Genomic DNA, 18443 nt, shown 5'->3' with positions numbered 1-18443 from the left:
TCACGACAAGCTTCTTGGCGAGTTCCGACGAGCTTCTTATTGAGTTCCGACGAGCTTCTCTGGCAAGCTCCAAGACTTCTCGACTGGTTCCGTTAGAACTTCCGACGAACATTCGGACTTCCGACGAACTCTCAAACTCCCAAGGACGAAGTCGCGTCCTTGACTCCGGGACTTCATTTTGCTTCATACCTTGCTATCGTAGTTAATCCTACACATGTAAAACATACTTCGATCTAGACAATTAATACTGAGCAATAATCATGTTGTCCAGTATGTCATTGGTCTTTCGACGCTTTGTCCGATTCTTTAGCGCATTGTTTTCTCTTGCGACATATTACCCAATCGGCCAGTTGACTCCGCAACTTTGATATCCTTTGTGCAATATTTGCTCTTCTTGGGTCGATGCCCGAATCCATGGCCCGAAGTCTTCTGTCGATACGTCGACCGATCCACCGGCTCGACATCCAATCTTCTGACATATTTTCCCCCTACACAACATGATTCTTCCTGCTTTAATTGTCTCATTCTGATTGAAGCATCCCTGCGTCACTCAAAACATAGATTAAAATATAAACACATATTGATTGGTTTCATCATCAAAATCTGAGATTTTACGCAAAACAAATATTTGAAGAATCTTTTTCCGTTTGTAAAAATGGGATCATACAACATCCATATATATATATATATATATATATATATATATATATATATATAATATTTAGCTTATTTTTGTTTGGTTGGGATGATAATTTCAAACCAGACTAGTGGTTCACACTACCCCCTCCCAAATAAAGAGTAACAAATATTTTACTAAAAACTATAATTAAATTTAAATATTTTTAATTTAATTAAGGATGAGATAATTGAACAAAAGATTCACTCACGTACTTGATTTTAAATACTTAATGATAAGGGAGTTTAGACATGTAAGTTCACATCTCATTGTGTGTGTGTATATGGTTAACTTGATGCATGAGATGAACAAGACTCCTATAGTGATATCAACTCCACGGCCTTACTACTTTCTAATAATGACCAATGATTTTACAAAAACTCCTACTTTAATTCAATAGTGGCCCCCACTCACTCTCTGTAAGGGCTGTGTCTGTGCATCTTTGACTAGGCTTAAAATAATATCCCTTTATTAATTTCGATTTCTTCAAATCTTTACTAACTTAAGCAAAAAGGATATCGTCGCTCCATTAATATAGTTTCTTTCGTAGTCGAATCATTTTATTTTCTGACAATCTAATTTTGACTTAATACTTGAGATGCTATGATATTATTATTATTATTATTATTATTTTTATTGTTAATTGGTCTCATACGGATTAACATGATAAGGAGGTGTAATTTTCAATAATTAACACGAATGATTGGATTCACTTTATAAATTGTGCCAGAAGAAAGGCGAATCATGTAGGAGAATCAACGGTCGATTTAATTTCTATAATACAATTATTAGATGGAGGTTCAAATTTGACATATTTCATCTTTATATGTACTAAATGATAATAATAATTTTTCATCATCATCATCATTAATAATAATAATAATAATAATAATTATTATTATTATTATTATGCAACTAGCCAAGCAGGTGCATATAAAATAAGCGGCGGAATCGTCTCGGTCTTAATCCTCCGTTCGACTCTGCTATCGCACTCCACAGGTTGCAAGAAATGGCCTCCTCTTCCTTCTTGATAGGGAACGGGAGCCTCCTCACCCAATCCCTTGTCAAGCTCCGCAACCTCAACTCCTCCGACTCCACCGCCGCCGCCGTCTCCTCTTCCGCGGCTGTCTTCGCTGCCCTGCCACGCCGTCCGTTGCTCCTCGGCTCGTCGCTCGGCTCCCAGAGATGGCGCAGGGCCAGCGGCATTGCCAGGGCGGAGGATAAGGCCAAGGGCTCCTCCTCCTCCTCCTCCTCTTCCCCGTGTTCCCCTCTTCTGCCAGGAAAAGACCGCGGAGATTACAGGGTAGGTTAGCTTCTGAAGGTCCACATGCTGGTGAAAGTACGGTGCTTTGGTTTCTTGTCTTTTTTCTCCGCCCATTATCCTTGTTTGTGATGGTGAGCTGTTTCTCTCTCTTTCTTTACTGGTATTCTGTAAATTTCTTCTTGTCATCCTACACTTACAGTAGAATTAGGTTGCTTCCATAGAACGGTTATTCATAGACAAATGTTTCAACTTTGAATTTTTTGCGTTGTTTCCCCTTGTTTATTAATCTTAAGCTTCGTCTTCATAATAACTGCAGGTTAGATGCTTAATTTGCAACTGCAATAATTTAGGGTGTGATAGTACTCTTCCTTTCTACGGAGGGATGACAGATATGAAACCTTTGCTTTGTGTTTGATAGGCAATCCAGATCGTAAGTGATATATATTTCTGTTGAACGATAGGTGATGTTATTTTCTAAATCTGGTCGGATGGCAGCATATGGGAGAAAAGAGTTGGCCCTTTTAGCTTGAAATTAACCTGGTTCTTTGTGCACTGGGATTTCCTCTCTTAAACCAGAAAATATCTTGAAATCCTTTTGCTTTGGATCAGAATCTTCTTTAGCTTTGAATCAATCTGTTTGGAATTTAAGTTTTGCTGGTGTTAATTTGATTGTAACAATAAAGTAAACATTGTAACCTGAGCCATATATAGTTCTTCATACTTGGTATATTTTTCTGATTCAGAATTTCTATTTCCATGCTTTTTGTTTGATATGATTCTGTTGATCGCTTCAGCAATCCTTTAAGGGGAGCAAAAAGCCATTCAATATTTTCAGAAGAAGAGGTTATAATTTGCTTTCATCCAAATACAGACTCAATAAATCCATTCTTTATTCAGAGGTTCTTCGTGTGTAGTTAAATTTTACAAAAGATAACATTTTACGGACAGTTTTTGGATCAATTTGACAATCTATGGATAAAAAAAAAAGTCATACTATTGCTTCATCAGACTGCTTTTAAAAAGAGCAAATAGATTTGAAAGACTTAGTCCATTTTCTCGAACATCATTCCTGGATTGTATTGGTTGCTAGAGAATCTTAAGATTGATTAGTGAGATCTTTCTAAAAACATGATTTGTTTTATGTTTCTTGTTGCCCCTGCGTTTTTGGCTTCAACACTATTTTCTCTAGTAGAGCTATCTATATGTGTGGTCGATTTACCTTCTTATCACTGGAAATCTGTCTCTTTCTCTCTACTGTGTTAAATTGTGAATATGGAATTGTAATTGTCACTTTTTACATGAAAAATAAAATTGATATTATAGCCTACTTGAGGCTTGTTTGAAAATGATAGGCAGCTTGAGCTACGAAAAGTGGTAGAACTTAATTTGATGCAAATGTTGTTTTGCCTTTGATGCTACTTATCTAGAAAATTTCCAATGGACACTCTTAGCTATTTGGCTGAAGTGTATTTGAGGGAGGAATCACGAGGATGACTGCCACCTTGTTTGTGAAAAGTTGTGTTGACTTTATTAGTATCACATCCGAAGTTAATGGTGGGTTATTTACTACATAAAGCTTTTGTGTTTTTATTATGAGTAATTTGGATTTAAGCAATTTCATTTACATGCTTTAAAGGCATGATATTCAAATTACTGGGTTAGGTTTTCTTTAACTTACATGGACTCTACAGTGACCTAAATGCACATGTGGCACTACTCTTAATAAGTATTTGATTGAAGAGGTATTTTTAAGCCATTCTCATTCAAAGAAAACTGTTTTTTTTAAAATAACAAAATCAAATGGATAGCTTATGATGGTGCAATTGGTCATCCTATGGTTCATAAACTAATTTGGTTTCCACCTACTTGGCAAACAATGACAATCGCTATTATCGAAGCATACTTTTCCATTGTTTTGTGTGTGTGGTCTCGTTTAGTTAAGCACTTTACTGGATATACTCATCATTGACGAACTTTGTATCATGTTAGGAGTTGATAGATGGATCTGGAAATTGTGACCCATTATGTTCTGTTGATGAAGTAAGCTCACAGGATTTTGAAGCGAGTTACCAGCCAAAGACTGATTTGCTGAAAGCTCTGACTATTCTTGCAACTGCTTTAGCAGGGGCAGCTGCTATCAATCATTCCTGGGTTGCTGCCAATCAGGTTTGCCTTTCCGTTTGATTGCTTGTGCTTTTAGAAATTGACACTCAAACATGATCGATAATATGTAAAGATCTAAAATCTTTTAATGTAAATGTTGCTTACCTTTGTCCTGATCCAAATAATTTTCGTTGACTGTTGACAGTCGTTAGTTTAAATTGTGGAACGTTGACGTGAAACAAAAAAACAAGAGAGGAGAGGGTGAGAAAAGGAGATATGGGAGGACAAAGAGAACTCTCTCTATTTCAAGAGATACTAACAGCTAATAGCTCGAAATACAAAAATTTGATAAGGTTTAAAAAAAAAAAAAAAGAATGCCTCACCAATCATCTTCTTTCCTTCCCTTTTTATTGATCCCTTGTACATTGAATCCCTCAACTACCTAATTAATGAGTCACAATTTACTAAGGTGAAGCATAAATTACAATGCATATTAAATTCATTGTACTTTGGTGGTTTTGAATTTTTATAATTATTTCAAGATATGAATCATTTTCTTAAAATTTGATAGGTTCGAGCTTGAAATTTGTTGTCTTGGAACATGGGAGCATTCAATGCTCACCATGCATTGCATCATTCTCCCTAGGTGAGAAAGAACTCGTCCACGAGTTGTCATCATTATTGCCATGGTAAACTGATAAATCCAGAATGTTAAATATGGAGTGAGTGCAAACGTAAAGAGGAAGTTCAATCTTGTAAGCATGATTATTAATTCTCTTGAGAACTTGGCAAGGATCAATTTTCTTCTCTTTGAGTTTATTGCAAGTTTCTATTGGAAAATTTGTTCTTAAAAAAAGGCCCAAACAAGATCTCCTTCTTCAAAGATTATCACACGACGATGCTTGTCGGCCTTTTCTTTGTAAACTTGACTACTAGCTTCAAGCTTTTGTTATGGTAATAGCAAAATTCTCTCTTTTTGAACTTGATAAAGGTGATTTAAAAACTTTAGCAAGATCTAGATAATAAGGTAAAATATGACCATAAACAATCTCAAATGGACTCTTGCTAGTAGAATGATTAACTACAGGGTTATAAGTAAATTCATTACGAAGTAGCATGAGATCCCATTGTTTTGGTCTTTTTGCAGCAAAGCATCGTAGCAGATTACCCGAGGTTCTATTAACAACCTCAATTTGTCCATCTGTATGAGGATGATAAGCACTACTATATAATAGGTTGGTGCCAAATTTCTTCTATAAACTTCTTAAAAAATGATTAAGAAATTTAGTATCTCTATTTGATGTGATAGATTTAGGAATTTCATGAAGTTTGACCACTTCATTAAAATAAAGGTTAGCAATATAAGAAGCATCCATGGTCTTTTTGCAAGGAATAAAATGCACCATTTTGGAAAATCGATTAATAACAACAAAGATAGATTCTGTACCTCTTTGAGTTTTCGGTAGACCAATTATGAAATCTATAGTAATGTCTTCCCAGGGGGCATTAGGAATTGGTAAAGGAGTTTATGCATAAAAAATCTGAGTATGCCCTTTTGAAATTTGGCATATTCTGTATCTTTTCACATAATTTGCAACATCTCGGTAGATTATAGGCCAAAAATATTTTGCTTTGACGAGAAGTACTATTTTGTCTCTTCCAAAATGACCTTCTAATCCACTGGAGTGCAATTCTTGGATAATATACTCTCGTAGAGAACATTTAGGAATACAAAGTTGAGTTCCACGAAAGAGAAAACCCTCTTTGATAATATAATCTTTATGATGACTCTTCGTGCATAACTCTCATGTTTCTCCAAAATTTTCATCATTAGAGTAAGTATTTCTTATCACATCAAATCCTTTTAGTTGGCACACATAGTATTAAGAAGTGCCAATCGTCGACTGAGTGCATATGCAACCTTATTACATATTCTATTCTTATGCTTCAAGACAAAAAGTATACTATTGTAAAAATGTCACTCATTTTGCATGTCGTCTATTAAGATTTGCTTGAGAATTTATATATTTAAGAGCTTCATGATTAGAATTTAAGATAAATTCTCTTTGGATTAAATGGTCTCTAATGTCGTAGTGCTTGAATAGTTATTTCTTGTATTATTAAACTTTTCACTAAAGAATGCAAGTGGATGTTCTTCTTGGCTAAGTACTCCACCAACAGCCACATGAGAGGCATCACAATCAACTTCAAATATTTTAGAAAAATGTGGTAATACAAGAACAAGAGCAGTAGATAATTTCACTTTTAGCAGTTCAAAACTGTCGTTTGCCATAGGTGTGCATTGAAACACTCGTTTCTTTATGCAATCAGTTAGAGGAGCTACAATAGTGCTGAAATTCCAAATAAATCGACGTTAAACAGATGCCAACCCATGAAAACTCTAAACATCTTAGGGATGTGGGTGTTGGCCAAGTCTGGATAGCTTTAGTCTTCTCAGAATCCACTTGGATACCTACAGGGTTAAAATGAAAGCCTAGAAAAGCTAGGCTAAAGGTCATGAAGGAGCACTTCTTAAGATTTACTTATAACTTTTCTACCTTCAAGTTCGATAGGATAGTTCTTAAATGTTCAATATGATCAAGTTTGTTGCTGCTATAAATAAGAATATCATCAAAGTAAACAACAACAAACTTCCCAATATAAGGACATAGAATTTGATTCATTACCCACATGAAGGTGCTCTAAATATTTGAAAGTCCAAATGGCATAACTAGCCAATCATATAAACCTTCTTGAGTCTTGAAAGCGGTTTTACATTCGTCTCATAGTCTAATATGGATTTGGTGATAACTGCTTTGCAGATCAATTTTAGAGAAAATTTGAGCACCAGTAAACATATCCTTCACACATGGAATAGGAAATCTATACTTGATGGTAATCCGATTAATCTCTTGATTGTCAATGCACATCTGCCAAGTTTCATCCTTCTTTAGATTCAATAGAGTTGGAATGGTGCACATGCTTAAACTTTCCCTAATATAATCCTTGTGCAGTCGATCTAGTACTTGTCTCTTCAACTCTTCATGTTCTTTTGGACTCATCTAATAGTGAGATTTGTTTGGCAAGATTGCTTCTGGAATTAGATCAATTTGATGTTGAATGTCTCGAAGAGGAGGTAGGCAATTAGGAAGTTCTTTAGAGCATATGTCTTTGACTTCCTCCAAAATAGCTTCTACTTCACGAGGAATTTCTATAGGCTGCATGCATTCTTTAGCAACTAACATAAATACAACTCCACTTTCTTCGCCTTCTTTTGTAAACTCTTCTTTGCATGGAAAAAATATAATTCTAACTCCATTAAATTTAAAAGTATAGGTGTTCTTTCTACTATCATGAATAACACACTTATCATATTGCTATGGTCTCCCCAAGAGTATATGGCTAACATCCATTGGTACTACATCACACCACACATCATCTTTATAATTTTTACCCGTCGAAAAAGAAACTAGGCATCAATTAGTAACTCGTACCTCATTGCCTTTCTTGAATCATATAATCCGATATGATTTATGATATGGTTCTGTCTTGAGCTTGAGCTTGTCTATCATATCTTGAGACACAATTGAACAAACTACCATTATTAATAACAATTGAACAAACTTTACCTTGAGACTTGTAGTGTCTTAAAAATTTTATTTTGTAACCATTCTTCATAAGAATCATCTTTTAGAGTAGCAAGCGCTTTATGGATTGCCAAGCATTCGCTTCTTCAAAAGCCTCCTCGGGGGTATTCACCATATATTGGTTTTCCAATATCTTCAAGTTGTTCATTGGCATCTTTTTCTTCAGCAAAGTTGACTTGTGCATCAGCTTATCTATTTGGGTAATCGTTTATATAGTGTCATACTTGTTTACATTTAAAGCAAGTAGGAAGGTGACTGGTGCAACAAGATTGTCCTACACGATTGGTAGGAGTTAGTTTGGATTCATTTTTCATGATTCCGCTGGCTTGTGATCCACTAGCATTTTAATGACCAGAGTCAGCTTTAGAAGAGAAATGTAAAGGAACATTAGAATACTTCTTTCCTCCACTTCTAGCAAGTTTTGCTTTAGCTTTTAACAATAATTGATAAGCATCATATAACCTCCATAGTCGTTGCATCTTCACTTCATCTTGAATCATAACTCGTAGGCCGTCAACATATCTTGCAATAAGTTATTCTTTCGTCACTTGAGTGTTATTTTAGACCATCAACTTATAGAATTCTTTAGTGTAGTCGATGATGGTTTTGTTATCCTGTTGAAGATTATTAAATTGTGAAAAGAGAGTTTGAATATAATCAAATAGAAGAAAATTCTCATGGAGTCGAGATTTCATCTTCTCCCAAGATGAAATCTTCATCTTCCCTTTCCGAAAATGCATCTCTTGGACTTGTCCCACTAGATTGAAGCATAATTTCGAAGCCTTGTAGTAATTAATTTTACTTTTCGGTCTTCGGGTTATCTCCTTGTACTCAAAGAGTTTCTCAACGACACTAAGTCAATCAAGAAACTCTTCAGGTTGAAGTCGACCATGGAACTCCAACAAGTCACTCTTGATGTTGCCATTTGCATGAAAATACCTCTCCATGGATGAGTCTCCTACAATTTCTTTGGATGCAAGGGAATTTATGTCTTTAAATCCATCACTTGCATAGCCATAGCTTGAGCCTCTAGAGCCATGGGTTTCTTGACATTCGAGGTTCATGGTAAGCTCTTCAATTTGTCTCCTTAGTGCTTCAATTTTTTCATCCCTTTCATCTCTATCTGGCTGCATTATTCTTTCACCGCGTTGCCCTTTGCCCCTTCTAGTTGCCATAATAAGAAAGTACTCCAAGAGCGTAGCAAGGCTCTGATACCAAATGATGTGACACAAAAAAGGAAGAGAGGAGAGGGTGAGAAAAGAAGTGAGATATGGGAGGACAAAGAGAACTCTCTCTATTTCAAGAGATACTAGGAGCTAATAGCTCGAAATACAAAAGTTTGATAAGGTTTTAGAAAAAAAAACTAGGATGCCCTACCAATCTTCCTTCCTTTGCTTTTTATCGATCCCTTGTGCATTGGATCCTTCAACCACCTAATTAAATGAGTCACAATTTACTAAAAGTCGAGCACAAATTACAATACATATTAAATTCATTGTACTTTGGTGGTTTTGAATTTTCATAATTGTCTCAAGATATGAACCATTTTCTTGAAATTTGATGGGATTTAGCTTGAAATTTATTGTCTTGGAACTTGGGAGTATTTAATGCTCATCATGCACTTCATCAAACATGATGCAGGATCTTGCTCTGGTGTTGGTATTTGCAATTGGTTATGCAGGCATTGTTTTTGAGGAATCACTAGCATTCAACAAAAGTGGAGTTGGGTTACTAATGGCTGTCTGCTTATGGGTCATTCGAAGCATTGGGGTGAGACTCATTAATGTTCCATGTTATGATTATGTTCTAGTTACCTTGTGAAATCAGATTAGCATGTATGATTTGTGTTGCATTCTACTCCAAGCACTATCTTCCTTTTGTTACCCTTAATCGCATTTGCTGATCAGAGTGTGAAGTTAGTGATATATACTGTAGTCCAGACACTGGATGGCAGATCTTCCCTAGCATATCCAAAAGTTGCATAACACTTTTGGGCTTTTATGTTGTATGGTGTTCATGAGGAGCTTGCTTGCATTTTATTGCCCTTGTAATATGCTTGTTCTGTTTACAAGACACTCGATAGCTATCTTTCTGAAAATAGTGTCATACTGGAGCTTGAGCAGAAGTGAAAGCTTTTGCCATACTGTAAAATAATTGAAAGTCACATATGTTTCTTTTTGTTGGAGCCATACAATCTGGATCAACCTAAACAACCTGGTTCCTATCCATCAATTGGAATCAGTTAAGATCATTACATTATGGTTCTCTTATGGATATCACAGCTCGTGTTAAACATGACCGTGATATTTTTTTAGAACTAATTTGATTTTATGAATTTTTTATCTTGTCTTTTAGGATGGAATATGTATCACTGCTATATAGGATATCAAGCAATATTAGTTATCTGGTTTGTGGCAGCACATATAAAGCACTTCTGAAGCTAAATTTAATGCAACATGTATTCAAAATTAACATTTTAGTATGTTTCGGCTAACAAGCATATAAGATGGGCTACTTTGGTGTATGTATCACTATTGAATAACAAATCAATTCTTTTTATTTTTTTTCCTGTTGTTTTATTATATGGATTTGTATCCACATCTACATAATAGGTTGGATACACATCCACGTGTACGATTTCAACCAAGGATTTTAATTTCGAATGATACCGCCCACACCGGGTGGTACATACTAGTAGCCCACAGGTCAGTAATGGTCGTTTTCGACCATCGTCGCCTGCTATCGGGCGATATCAGCTTGGTTACAGCGAGGGAAGAAGAAGCGTCGAGAGAGAAGAGGGAGAAGACACTCGAAGAAGAGGGAGAATCGGGAGAACCTTGACTCTTCCCGATCCGACATTGCCCTCCCTCGAAGATCTCGATCTAGGGGGTAACGGAGAGGTGACGACTCGACTTCTTCTTCGTCGCGTTCTTCGCCGAAGGTCGGAGACGCCTGCGGCCATTACCGCGTTCTTCGGAGACGTTTGCCGCCTTCGATGTCTTCGTCGAACGCTACATATGAGGAGAAGAAAAGGAAGCGACGTCGCCGATGCTAGTCATAGGTGCCCTACAAGTCAATCACGTAAGTTATGACATGTGTGACATAATACACATTCTTTTTGCTTATTACATTTTGACATTTTATCACTTTATATTGCTTGTTGCATATATGCATATCAGTGATTGCAAAAGGCGCTCGGGCGCTCGCTTAGGCGCTCGGGCGAGGCGAGGCGAGGCCCGAGCGCCTCGCTAATGTCCCAGGCGGCGCGCTTCAAACAGGCGCCGCCTGGGCGCTCGCCCGAGCCCATGCGTTGGGCGCTTCGGGCGAGCGCCTGGGTAAACCAAGCCGACCGAACCAGAATTTTAGGTCTGGTTTGGTCCTGGTTCGGTCCTGGTTCGGTTGTTAGTTGGTTCAATCGAACCAACTAAACCGATATAACCCCAACCCTAACCCTAACCCTAACCCAACACTAACCTGCTGCCGCTGTCGCTCTCGATCTCGATCTCGATCCCGATCCCGATCGCGATCTCGTCGCTCGCTGCCGCTGCCGCTGCTCGCCGCTGTCGCTGCTCGCGCCTCCCGCGAGCCCTCCCGCGAGCCTTCCCGCTGCTCGCGCCTCCCGTGAGCCCTCTCGCTGCTCGCGCCTCCTGTGAGCCCTCCCGCTGCTTGCGCCTCCCGCGAGCCCTCTTGCCTCTTGCGAGCCCTCCCGCGAGCCTTCCCGCTGCTCGCGCCTCCCTCGAGTCCTCCCGCTCCCTTTCCCTTTCCCGCTGCTGCTGCCGCCGCTTGCCGCTCGCTGCTGCTGCCGCTGTCGCTGCTCGCCGTGTCGCTGCTCGCCGTGTCGCTGCTCGCCGCTGTCGCTGCTCGCCGCTCGCCGCTGTCGCCGCTTGCCGCTGCCGCCGCTCGCCGCTGCCGCCGCTCGCCGCTGCCGCCGCTCGCCGCTGTCGCCGCTCGCCGCTGCCGCTGCTGCCGTCGCCGCTGCTTCCTCGTTTCTCCATCAGGCTCATTATACTCTTAAGATTAAGTTTATTTGAATTTTGAAATGATTAATTTTCTGTTAATAAATTAATAATATATTATTTTGATTTTAATGTTATTAATTTTTATTTATTTGAAAATTATTGTTAGGTTTCAACGTAAATGGCAAGTGCAGAAAGCAACTCAATAGAGTCTCTAATGGTATCAAAAAAAGATCCTGCATGGAAGTATAATTATTTGAAGGATCCGAAAGATCCTAATGCAGTGACTTGTATATTCTGCGATAAGACTACCAGAGGTGGTATTTTTCGTGCAAAACAACATCTAGTAGGAAATTTCAAGAATGCAGTAGCTTGCAAAAAATGTCCACCTGAGGTAAAAGAAGAGTTGCTGAATTATATGAATGAAAAGAAGACACAAAAGAATGAATCTTATGGGAATTTACCAGAAGACAATATTGAACATATCAGAGATGAAGAAGAAGATTATTCTACGAGTATTAACCCAAGTGAAAAAAGAGTATACGACAAAAAGGGAAAAGAAGTTATGAGTACTAAGAAAGGTAGAAAAGGACCGATGGATCTATATATGCTTCAAGGATCCCAGAAACAACAAGGGCAAGCAGGAGGCTCAAAATTGAGACAAACAAATATAAGTGATGCTTGTGATAAAGAAATAAGAGGAAGAATAATTCAGCACATTGCTCGCTTCTTCTATCAGGCTGGTCTTCCCCTTAGTACAACTCGTTTAGACAGTTTTAAGGATATGATTGAAGCTATTGGAAGATATGGTACAGGATTAAAACCTCCAAGTTATTATGAGATGCGAGTTCCATTGCTGCAAAAAGAGTTGAATTATACAAATGACTTACTAAAGGGTCATAAAGAATCATGGGCAATACATGGTTGCTCTATTATGTCAGATGTTTGGATTGACAGGAGGCGCAGGAGTATAATTAATTTTATGGTTAATTGTTCTTTAGGGACTATGTTTGTGAAGTCAATAGATGCTTCATCTTTTGTAAAATCTGGAGACAAGATATATGATTTACTTGATAACTTCGTGGAAGAAATTGGAGAACAAAATATCGTTCAAATCATAACCGACAATGGAAGCAACTATGTTTTAGTTGGTAATATTCATCTTTTGATTTTGTTAATAATTTTATCTTCAATTAAGTGTGTTAAACTCTTAAGTCTTATCATTTTTGTTATCCTTTGTCTCAGGTAAATTGCTTGAATAAAAAAGACAACACTTGTATTGGACTCCATGTGCAGCACATTGTGTTGATTTAATGTTGGAAGATATTGGAAAGATCTTAGAAATCAAGAAAACCTTAGAAAGGGCAATTTTTGTTGTTGGATTTCTTTATAATCACATTAGGGCTTTGAATATGATGAGAGAATTTACAGGGAATAAAGAATTAGTGAGACATGGTGTTACCCGATTTGCTACTTCATTCTTGACATTACAGAGCGTGCATCGTCAAAAATATACTCTGAGAAATATGTTTACCTCTGAGAAATGGGTGACAAGCAAATGGGCAAAAGAAGCAAAAGACAAGAGGGCTGCTGATATCATCTTAATGCCATCCTTTTGGAATCATGTAGTTTATATATTAAAGGTAATGGGCCTTCTTGTTCGAGTCCTTCGGTTGGTGGATAATGAAAATAAGCCTGCAATGAGATATATTTATGAGACTATGGATAGAGCAAAGGAGACGATTAAAAGATCTTTTAATGAAAATGAAGAAAAATATGAGAAAATTTTTACAATCATTGACGAAAGATGAAATTGTCAACTTCATCGTCCCTTACATGCAGCAGGATATTATTTGAACCCTGAATTCTTTTATAAGATTAAATCTGTTGGATTTGATGCAGAAGTTTTGGGTGGGTTAATTTGATATAAAAATGCTGAAGGTCTTTTTGGAATTTCAATTGTCGTTCGATCCAGGACAACTACCTCTCCAGGTATTAATAATTTGATATAATTAATTTCATATATATTATGTTACTATGTTATTGTTAATAATAACATAAATTTTACAACTGAATGGTGGAGTCTATTTGGAAATTCCACCCCGAATTTACAGAAATTTGTTGTCAAAGTACTTAGTTTGACATGTAGTGCTTCGGGTTGTGAGCGAAACTGGAGTATCTTTGAGCATGTAAGTATTACTAAATATGTTATTTTAATTAATTTATTTATTTAGATATATGTATTAATATATTTTTAAATATATGACATAACAGATTCACTCGAAGAGAAGAAATCGGTTAGAACATCAACGATTGCACGATCTTGTTTACATAAAGTATAATAAAGCTTTGAAGACTCGTCATGATTTGAAAAATAGATTTGATTCAATCTCATTGCAAGATATTGATGATTCAAATGAGTGGTTAGTAGGAGAAATGGGTGCTAACTTGCAAGATGCTGAAGACGAGCTTGTATTTGAAGATGATAGATTGACGTGAGGAGATGTGGCAAGAGCTTCAGGTGCTGGAGAATTACAAACATATACAAGGCAGATGTCAAAGAGAAAAATGAGTGCAAAAGCATCAAGCTCGGCTCCTGCTATTGTTTAAGACATAGAGAATGAAACATATCTTAATGAAGAGGAAGGAATCGAAGAACAAGAGGAAGAAGACGAATTCAATGAAGATGATTTGTGTGAAAATGATGATAATATTAATTATGATGAATGACTTTGATGTAAAATTTTAATGTTTTGAATTTTGAAACTTTTTGTTAATGTGACATTGTGTTTTTGTATCTTAGATTTTCTTAATTTAATAGCATATTTTTATTTAAAATTTTAAATAATTATATTTATTAATTATATTATATATTTTTATATTTTAGCGTCTCGCTTCGCTCGGGCGAGCGCCTAGCGCCTCGGGCGTTTTTGGACCTTGGCGCCTAGCGCTTTTTAAATCACTGATGCATATATATATTGTGATGTCCGTGGATCTGTGCAATAGGAATCGGATCGTGATGAGATCATGATAATGAGACCGATTCAGCTTTAAACACAAACCCTAAATAATCCTGATCATAGGTTACTCAAGAGGGACATTGAGATAATTGGACAGATTGGTATGCTGTATGCCTGTCCATATGATGGAGACAACCGATCTTATAGCTGCTCGTGTGGAGACACTAGGGCTACAGTGTAGGTGCTCATTGAAGAATGAGTTCATCGATTGATCCGCTCACGGAATGCTAAATGGTTAATGATACCTCATTGTCAGACAACGATTTCGTTGTCCCAGTGGTGTACCTGGTCTTTAGAGTTGAGACACTAAGGATGGCCTGAATGTTCTAGATCTAGCACAGCAGGTCATCGGGAGTGGCAACCAACCTTACGAGGACTATTGAGTGTCGATAGAGGATTATATACTCTCGGTGTTATGAGAGGAATATCCCATTTGTTCTTGCTCAGATAAATCCCTGGCCAGGGTCATTCGGATTGAGAGAGAAAGAGTTCTCTGGGAGAATTCGATTAGAGCGGGACTCAACTAGAAACCGTAAGGGTCTGATAGTACTATGCTCGGTATACGATCTTTGGGATATTAGATGGATGAGGGACTATAAATACACGGTAACTAAGGACAGACATGTCTAATGGATTGGATTCTCCTATATCATCTGGGGCTATGGCGTAGTGGCCTAGTACGTCTGCAGTCGATGAGTCGAGTGAATTATTATGAAAATAATAATTCACTAAGCCATAAGGAGTTCTGACAGGTAAGACTCATGACCAGCTCGATATTAGGCCTATAGGGTCACACACATATGATATGTATTGCGACGAGTAGAGGTTCGGATATGAGATACCTATCGGAGCTCCTATCTTATTGGATATACAATAAGCCCCTGAATTATTAGATCCTATGGATGTGATCTAATAAGAGCCAATGAGAGATTATTGGATAGAGATCCACTAATCTAAGAGGCTTGTGTAGTTGGATGAAGATCCAATACCCAATAGGGCAGGATCCATTAGGGTTAAGTTGACAGGGGGCCTCTATAAATAGGAGGGAACCAAACACCCATAGGCCAGATGCTTCTTGGTCGTCCCCTCCTATTCTCCTCTCCCCTTCTCCTCCTTAGATAGCAGGTATGAAGTTTTTGGGCAACGATTTGAGGAGCGTCGTTGTAGCCCTGCTGTGTGGATCACCGCTAGAGAGGATGATACTTGATCTCCTTCATCATCTTTTATAGATCTGTAGGGATTCAGGGATATATGATCTTCCTAGGTAACATAATTATCTTATGCGTGGTTTTAAGTTTCGCGGGTTTTTGCGCACCAATCTTCGCACGATGATGAACACATTTTTATGAAATTTAGGGTTTTTGTTTTTTGTTCTTCCGCTGCGCATGTGATGTCGTCCCTAGATTTCCCTACAGTAGTGTCAGAGTCATGTTCTTCTTACGAAAGATTGGTTTTGAACTACGTGTGTTGTGTTTTAGAAAGACTTTTGACGTCAAAGCTAATTGCTGCCCTCATAGGTTGACCAATGGTTGCTTGCAGCCTTGGTCGAGGCTTGGCCACCTACGACTGGGAGCCTACAAACCACAGGCAGGCAGCTGCACGGGCGGCGCCTGCAGGCAACCTGCCCACAAGGATGGGCGGCACCCGTAGTGACGGCGACTACGGGAAAAGGTGCCCGCGAGGGCAACAGTGCTGCTTGCGGGTGCTGCACTCACGGGCAGAGGCGCCCATAGGTGCGGCAACGCCGCCTACGGGTGTTGCAGAACCGCTCGCAGGCACACTGCTCGCGGGCGAGCCTCCCGTGGGCAACGGCGGCGTCACCCCCCAACAACGGCGCGCTCGGCCACAGTGGCTGCAGCCAACAGGGTGGTTGCGGTCGCAACGCAGCAAGGATGAAGTTAGGGCATTTTGGGGTAAAACAATAATTTTACCCCTCGAAATTTAAGAAATTTTATCCAAATTATCAAAATACCCTTCACAATTGAGAAAATTCTCTACATGTCCCTAATTTCAGAAAAAATATTAGTTAATTAAAAGGTTTAATTAGCTATTATTATTATCTAGTAGTCCTACATAATGATATTTACATATGATGTATGATGTGGACGGATGATCATAGACTGTGTGGTGTGTGTACATGTGATTATTATTATTATTGGGGCTTGCGAGCCTCCAATTTTATTCTTGTTTATTGTTGGGCCTACGTGCCTATGATTAAGTTATAATCACACGAGGAGGCGCAGCGGGAGAATGAAAGCGATAGCGAGACCTACGAGGCCGAGACGGACGATCGCGACGCATGGAGATGCGTCGAGATGTCGACGGAACCGACGAGGACGGAATGGATGATCATAGGGCATGGAGATGCACCGCTACATATAGATTTTGATGTGAGTGATTAGGTCCACTGGCTCGGGCCTGATCACATTAGGCTGGGGTCTATGATCATCTGGTGTGATTGCTCATGTGATGTGTGATTGTTTATACACCTACTAGATATGTATATATATTTGCATACGAAGTAGATATATATTAAATATGTATGTGTGTGACATGCCATATTAGGAGACCAAATCAAAATCCTTTCTCGATAATATTAATATTAAGTCGGTAAACGTGAGACAATTTGATTGACCCACGTGGCCTTCCATCATTATAGGTAGGGACCGATTCTCGATGTAGGTTGAGTTGGTCGAGTCCCTCAAGGCTCACATATATCGCGATTCGCTATCTTGCCTACAATATAGAGATGTCATTGGTGACCTGAGGATAAGATATGCTTGGTTGAGCCCCTCGAGGCTATATCATCGAATCATACTCATCTTGTAACGATAATGTTGACTTAACCGAACATCATGGTTGGTCGAGTCCTTCGAGATCATGGTGGTTCGAAGGTCGAACAGGACAGGAATCACAAGGAGTTGTAATCGGCAAGAGTTGCCTACCTTTACGGGCTTAGCATGATTGGTCGAGTCCCTTGAGATTACTTTAAAACGCCGATTGGATCCTGATCCCCACTAGAGATCCGTCGGGGGGTCTCCGATTCATATACCAGAGGGAGTTATGTGTTTCGCGAGAAAATAGTGAGAGCAGATTAAGATAAAAGTCCATATCTTGATTGTTTATTTTTTTACAAAATCTACATGTTATTTATTTCTGCTATATATTTATTTTCAGAAAATGTCGCTTTCAAGTCCCTTATGTCGCATACTTGATGTCAACCGCCTCATTGGTCCAAATTATACGGATTGACTCCGCATCTTGAGAATTATTCTCACGGTGGAGAAAATCGCCTACGTCCTTGATACAATGATGCTTACTCCCGAGGAATGAGCAAGCGAGGATGAGATCGCTCGCTACGTGAAGTACATAGATAACTCCACTCTTGTTCAGTGTTACATGTTGAGCTCCATGACTCCTGAGTTACAGAGACAACATGAAAAGATGGATGTTAGATCTATTCTCATACAAGTCCGCAAACTGCTTAAGGAATAAGGAAGGACTCAGTGATATAAGATATCTAAGAGCCTCTTCCACACTAGGATGACTGAGGGGACATCAGTACAGAACCATGTCCTAAAGATGATTGAGTGGGTAGACAAATTCACAGGTTTAGGAATGGAATAGTCCTAGAGGATAACCTGTGTGTGAATCTTGTGCTTCAGTCGCTACCAGATTTTTTTTCACAGTTCATAATGAATTTTAATATGAACAAGCTTGAGGTGACTCTCCTTGAGCTCCTCAATATGTTGAGGGAGGCAGAGAGCACTAACAAGA

The 18443-nt window shown here is 38.6% G+C and overlaps 1 protein-coding gene across 2 annotated transcripts in view; it reads left to right on the top strand.

Annotated features, from left to right (window-relative positions):
* Nucleotides 1-1632: 1632 nt before the first annotated feature.
* LOC135642200 (sodium/proton antiporter 1-like) overlaps nucleotides 1633-18443 on the top strand; it is a 48658-nt gene continuing 31847 nt past the window's right edge. For both annotated transcript variants that reach the window (XM_065158135.1, XM_065158137.1), the window contains exons 1-3: nucleotides 1633-1979; nucleotides 3930-4106; nucleotides 9332-9460. In XM_065158135.1, coding sequence (XP_065014207.1) covers nucleotides 1686-1979; nucleotides 3930-4106; nucleotides 9332-9460 — 600 coding nt within the window. In that variant the 5' untranslated portion in view covers nucleotides 1633-1685. The remainder of the gene's footprint in view (nucleotides 1980-3929; nucleotides 4107-9331; nucleotides 9461-18443) is intronic.

Source organism: Musa acuminata, chromosome BXJ3-7 (assembly GCF_036884655.1).
Source record: "Musa acuminata AAA Group cultivar baxijiao chromosome BXJ3-7, Cavendish_Baxijiao_AAA, whole genome shotgun sequence".
Lineage (NCBI taxonomy): Eukaryota > Viridiplantae > Streptophyta > Magnoliopsida > Zingiberales > Musaceae > Musa > Musa acuminata.
This window is presented reverse-complemented; position numbering and strand designations above follow the sequence as displayed.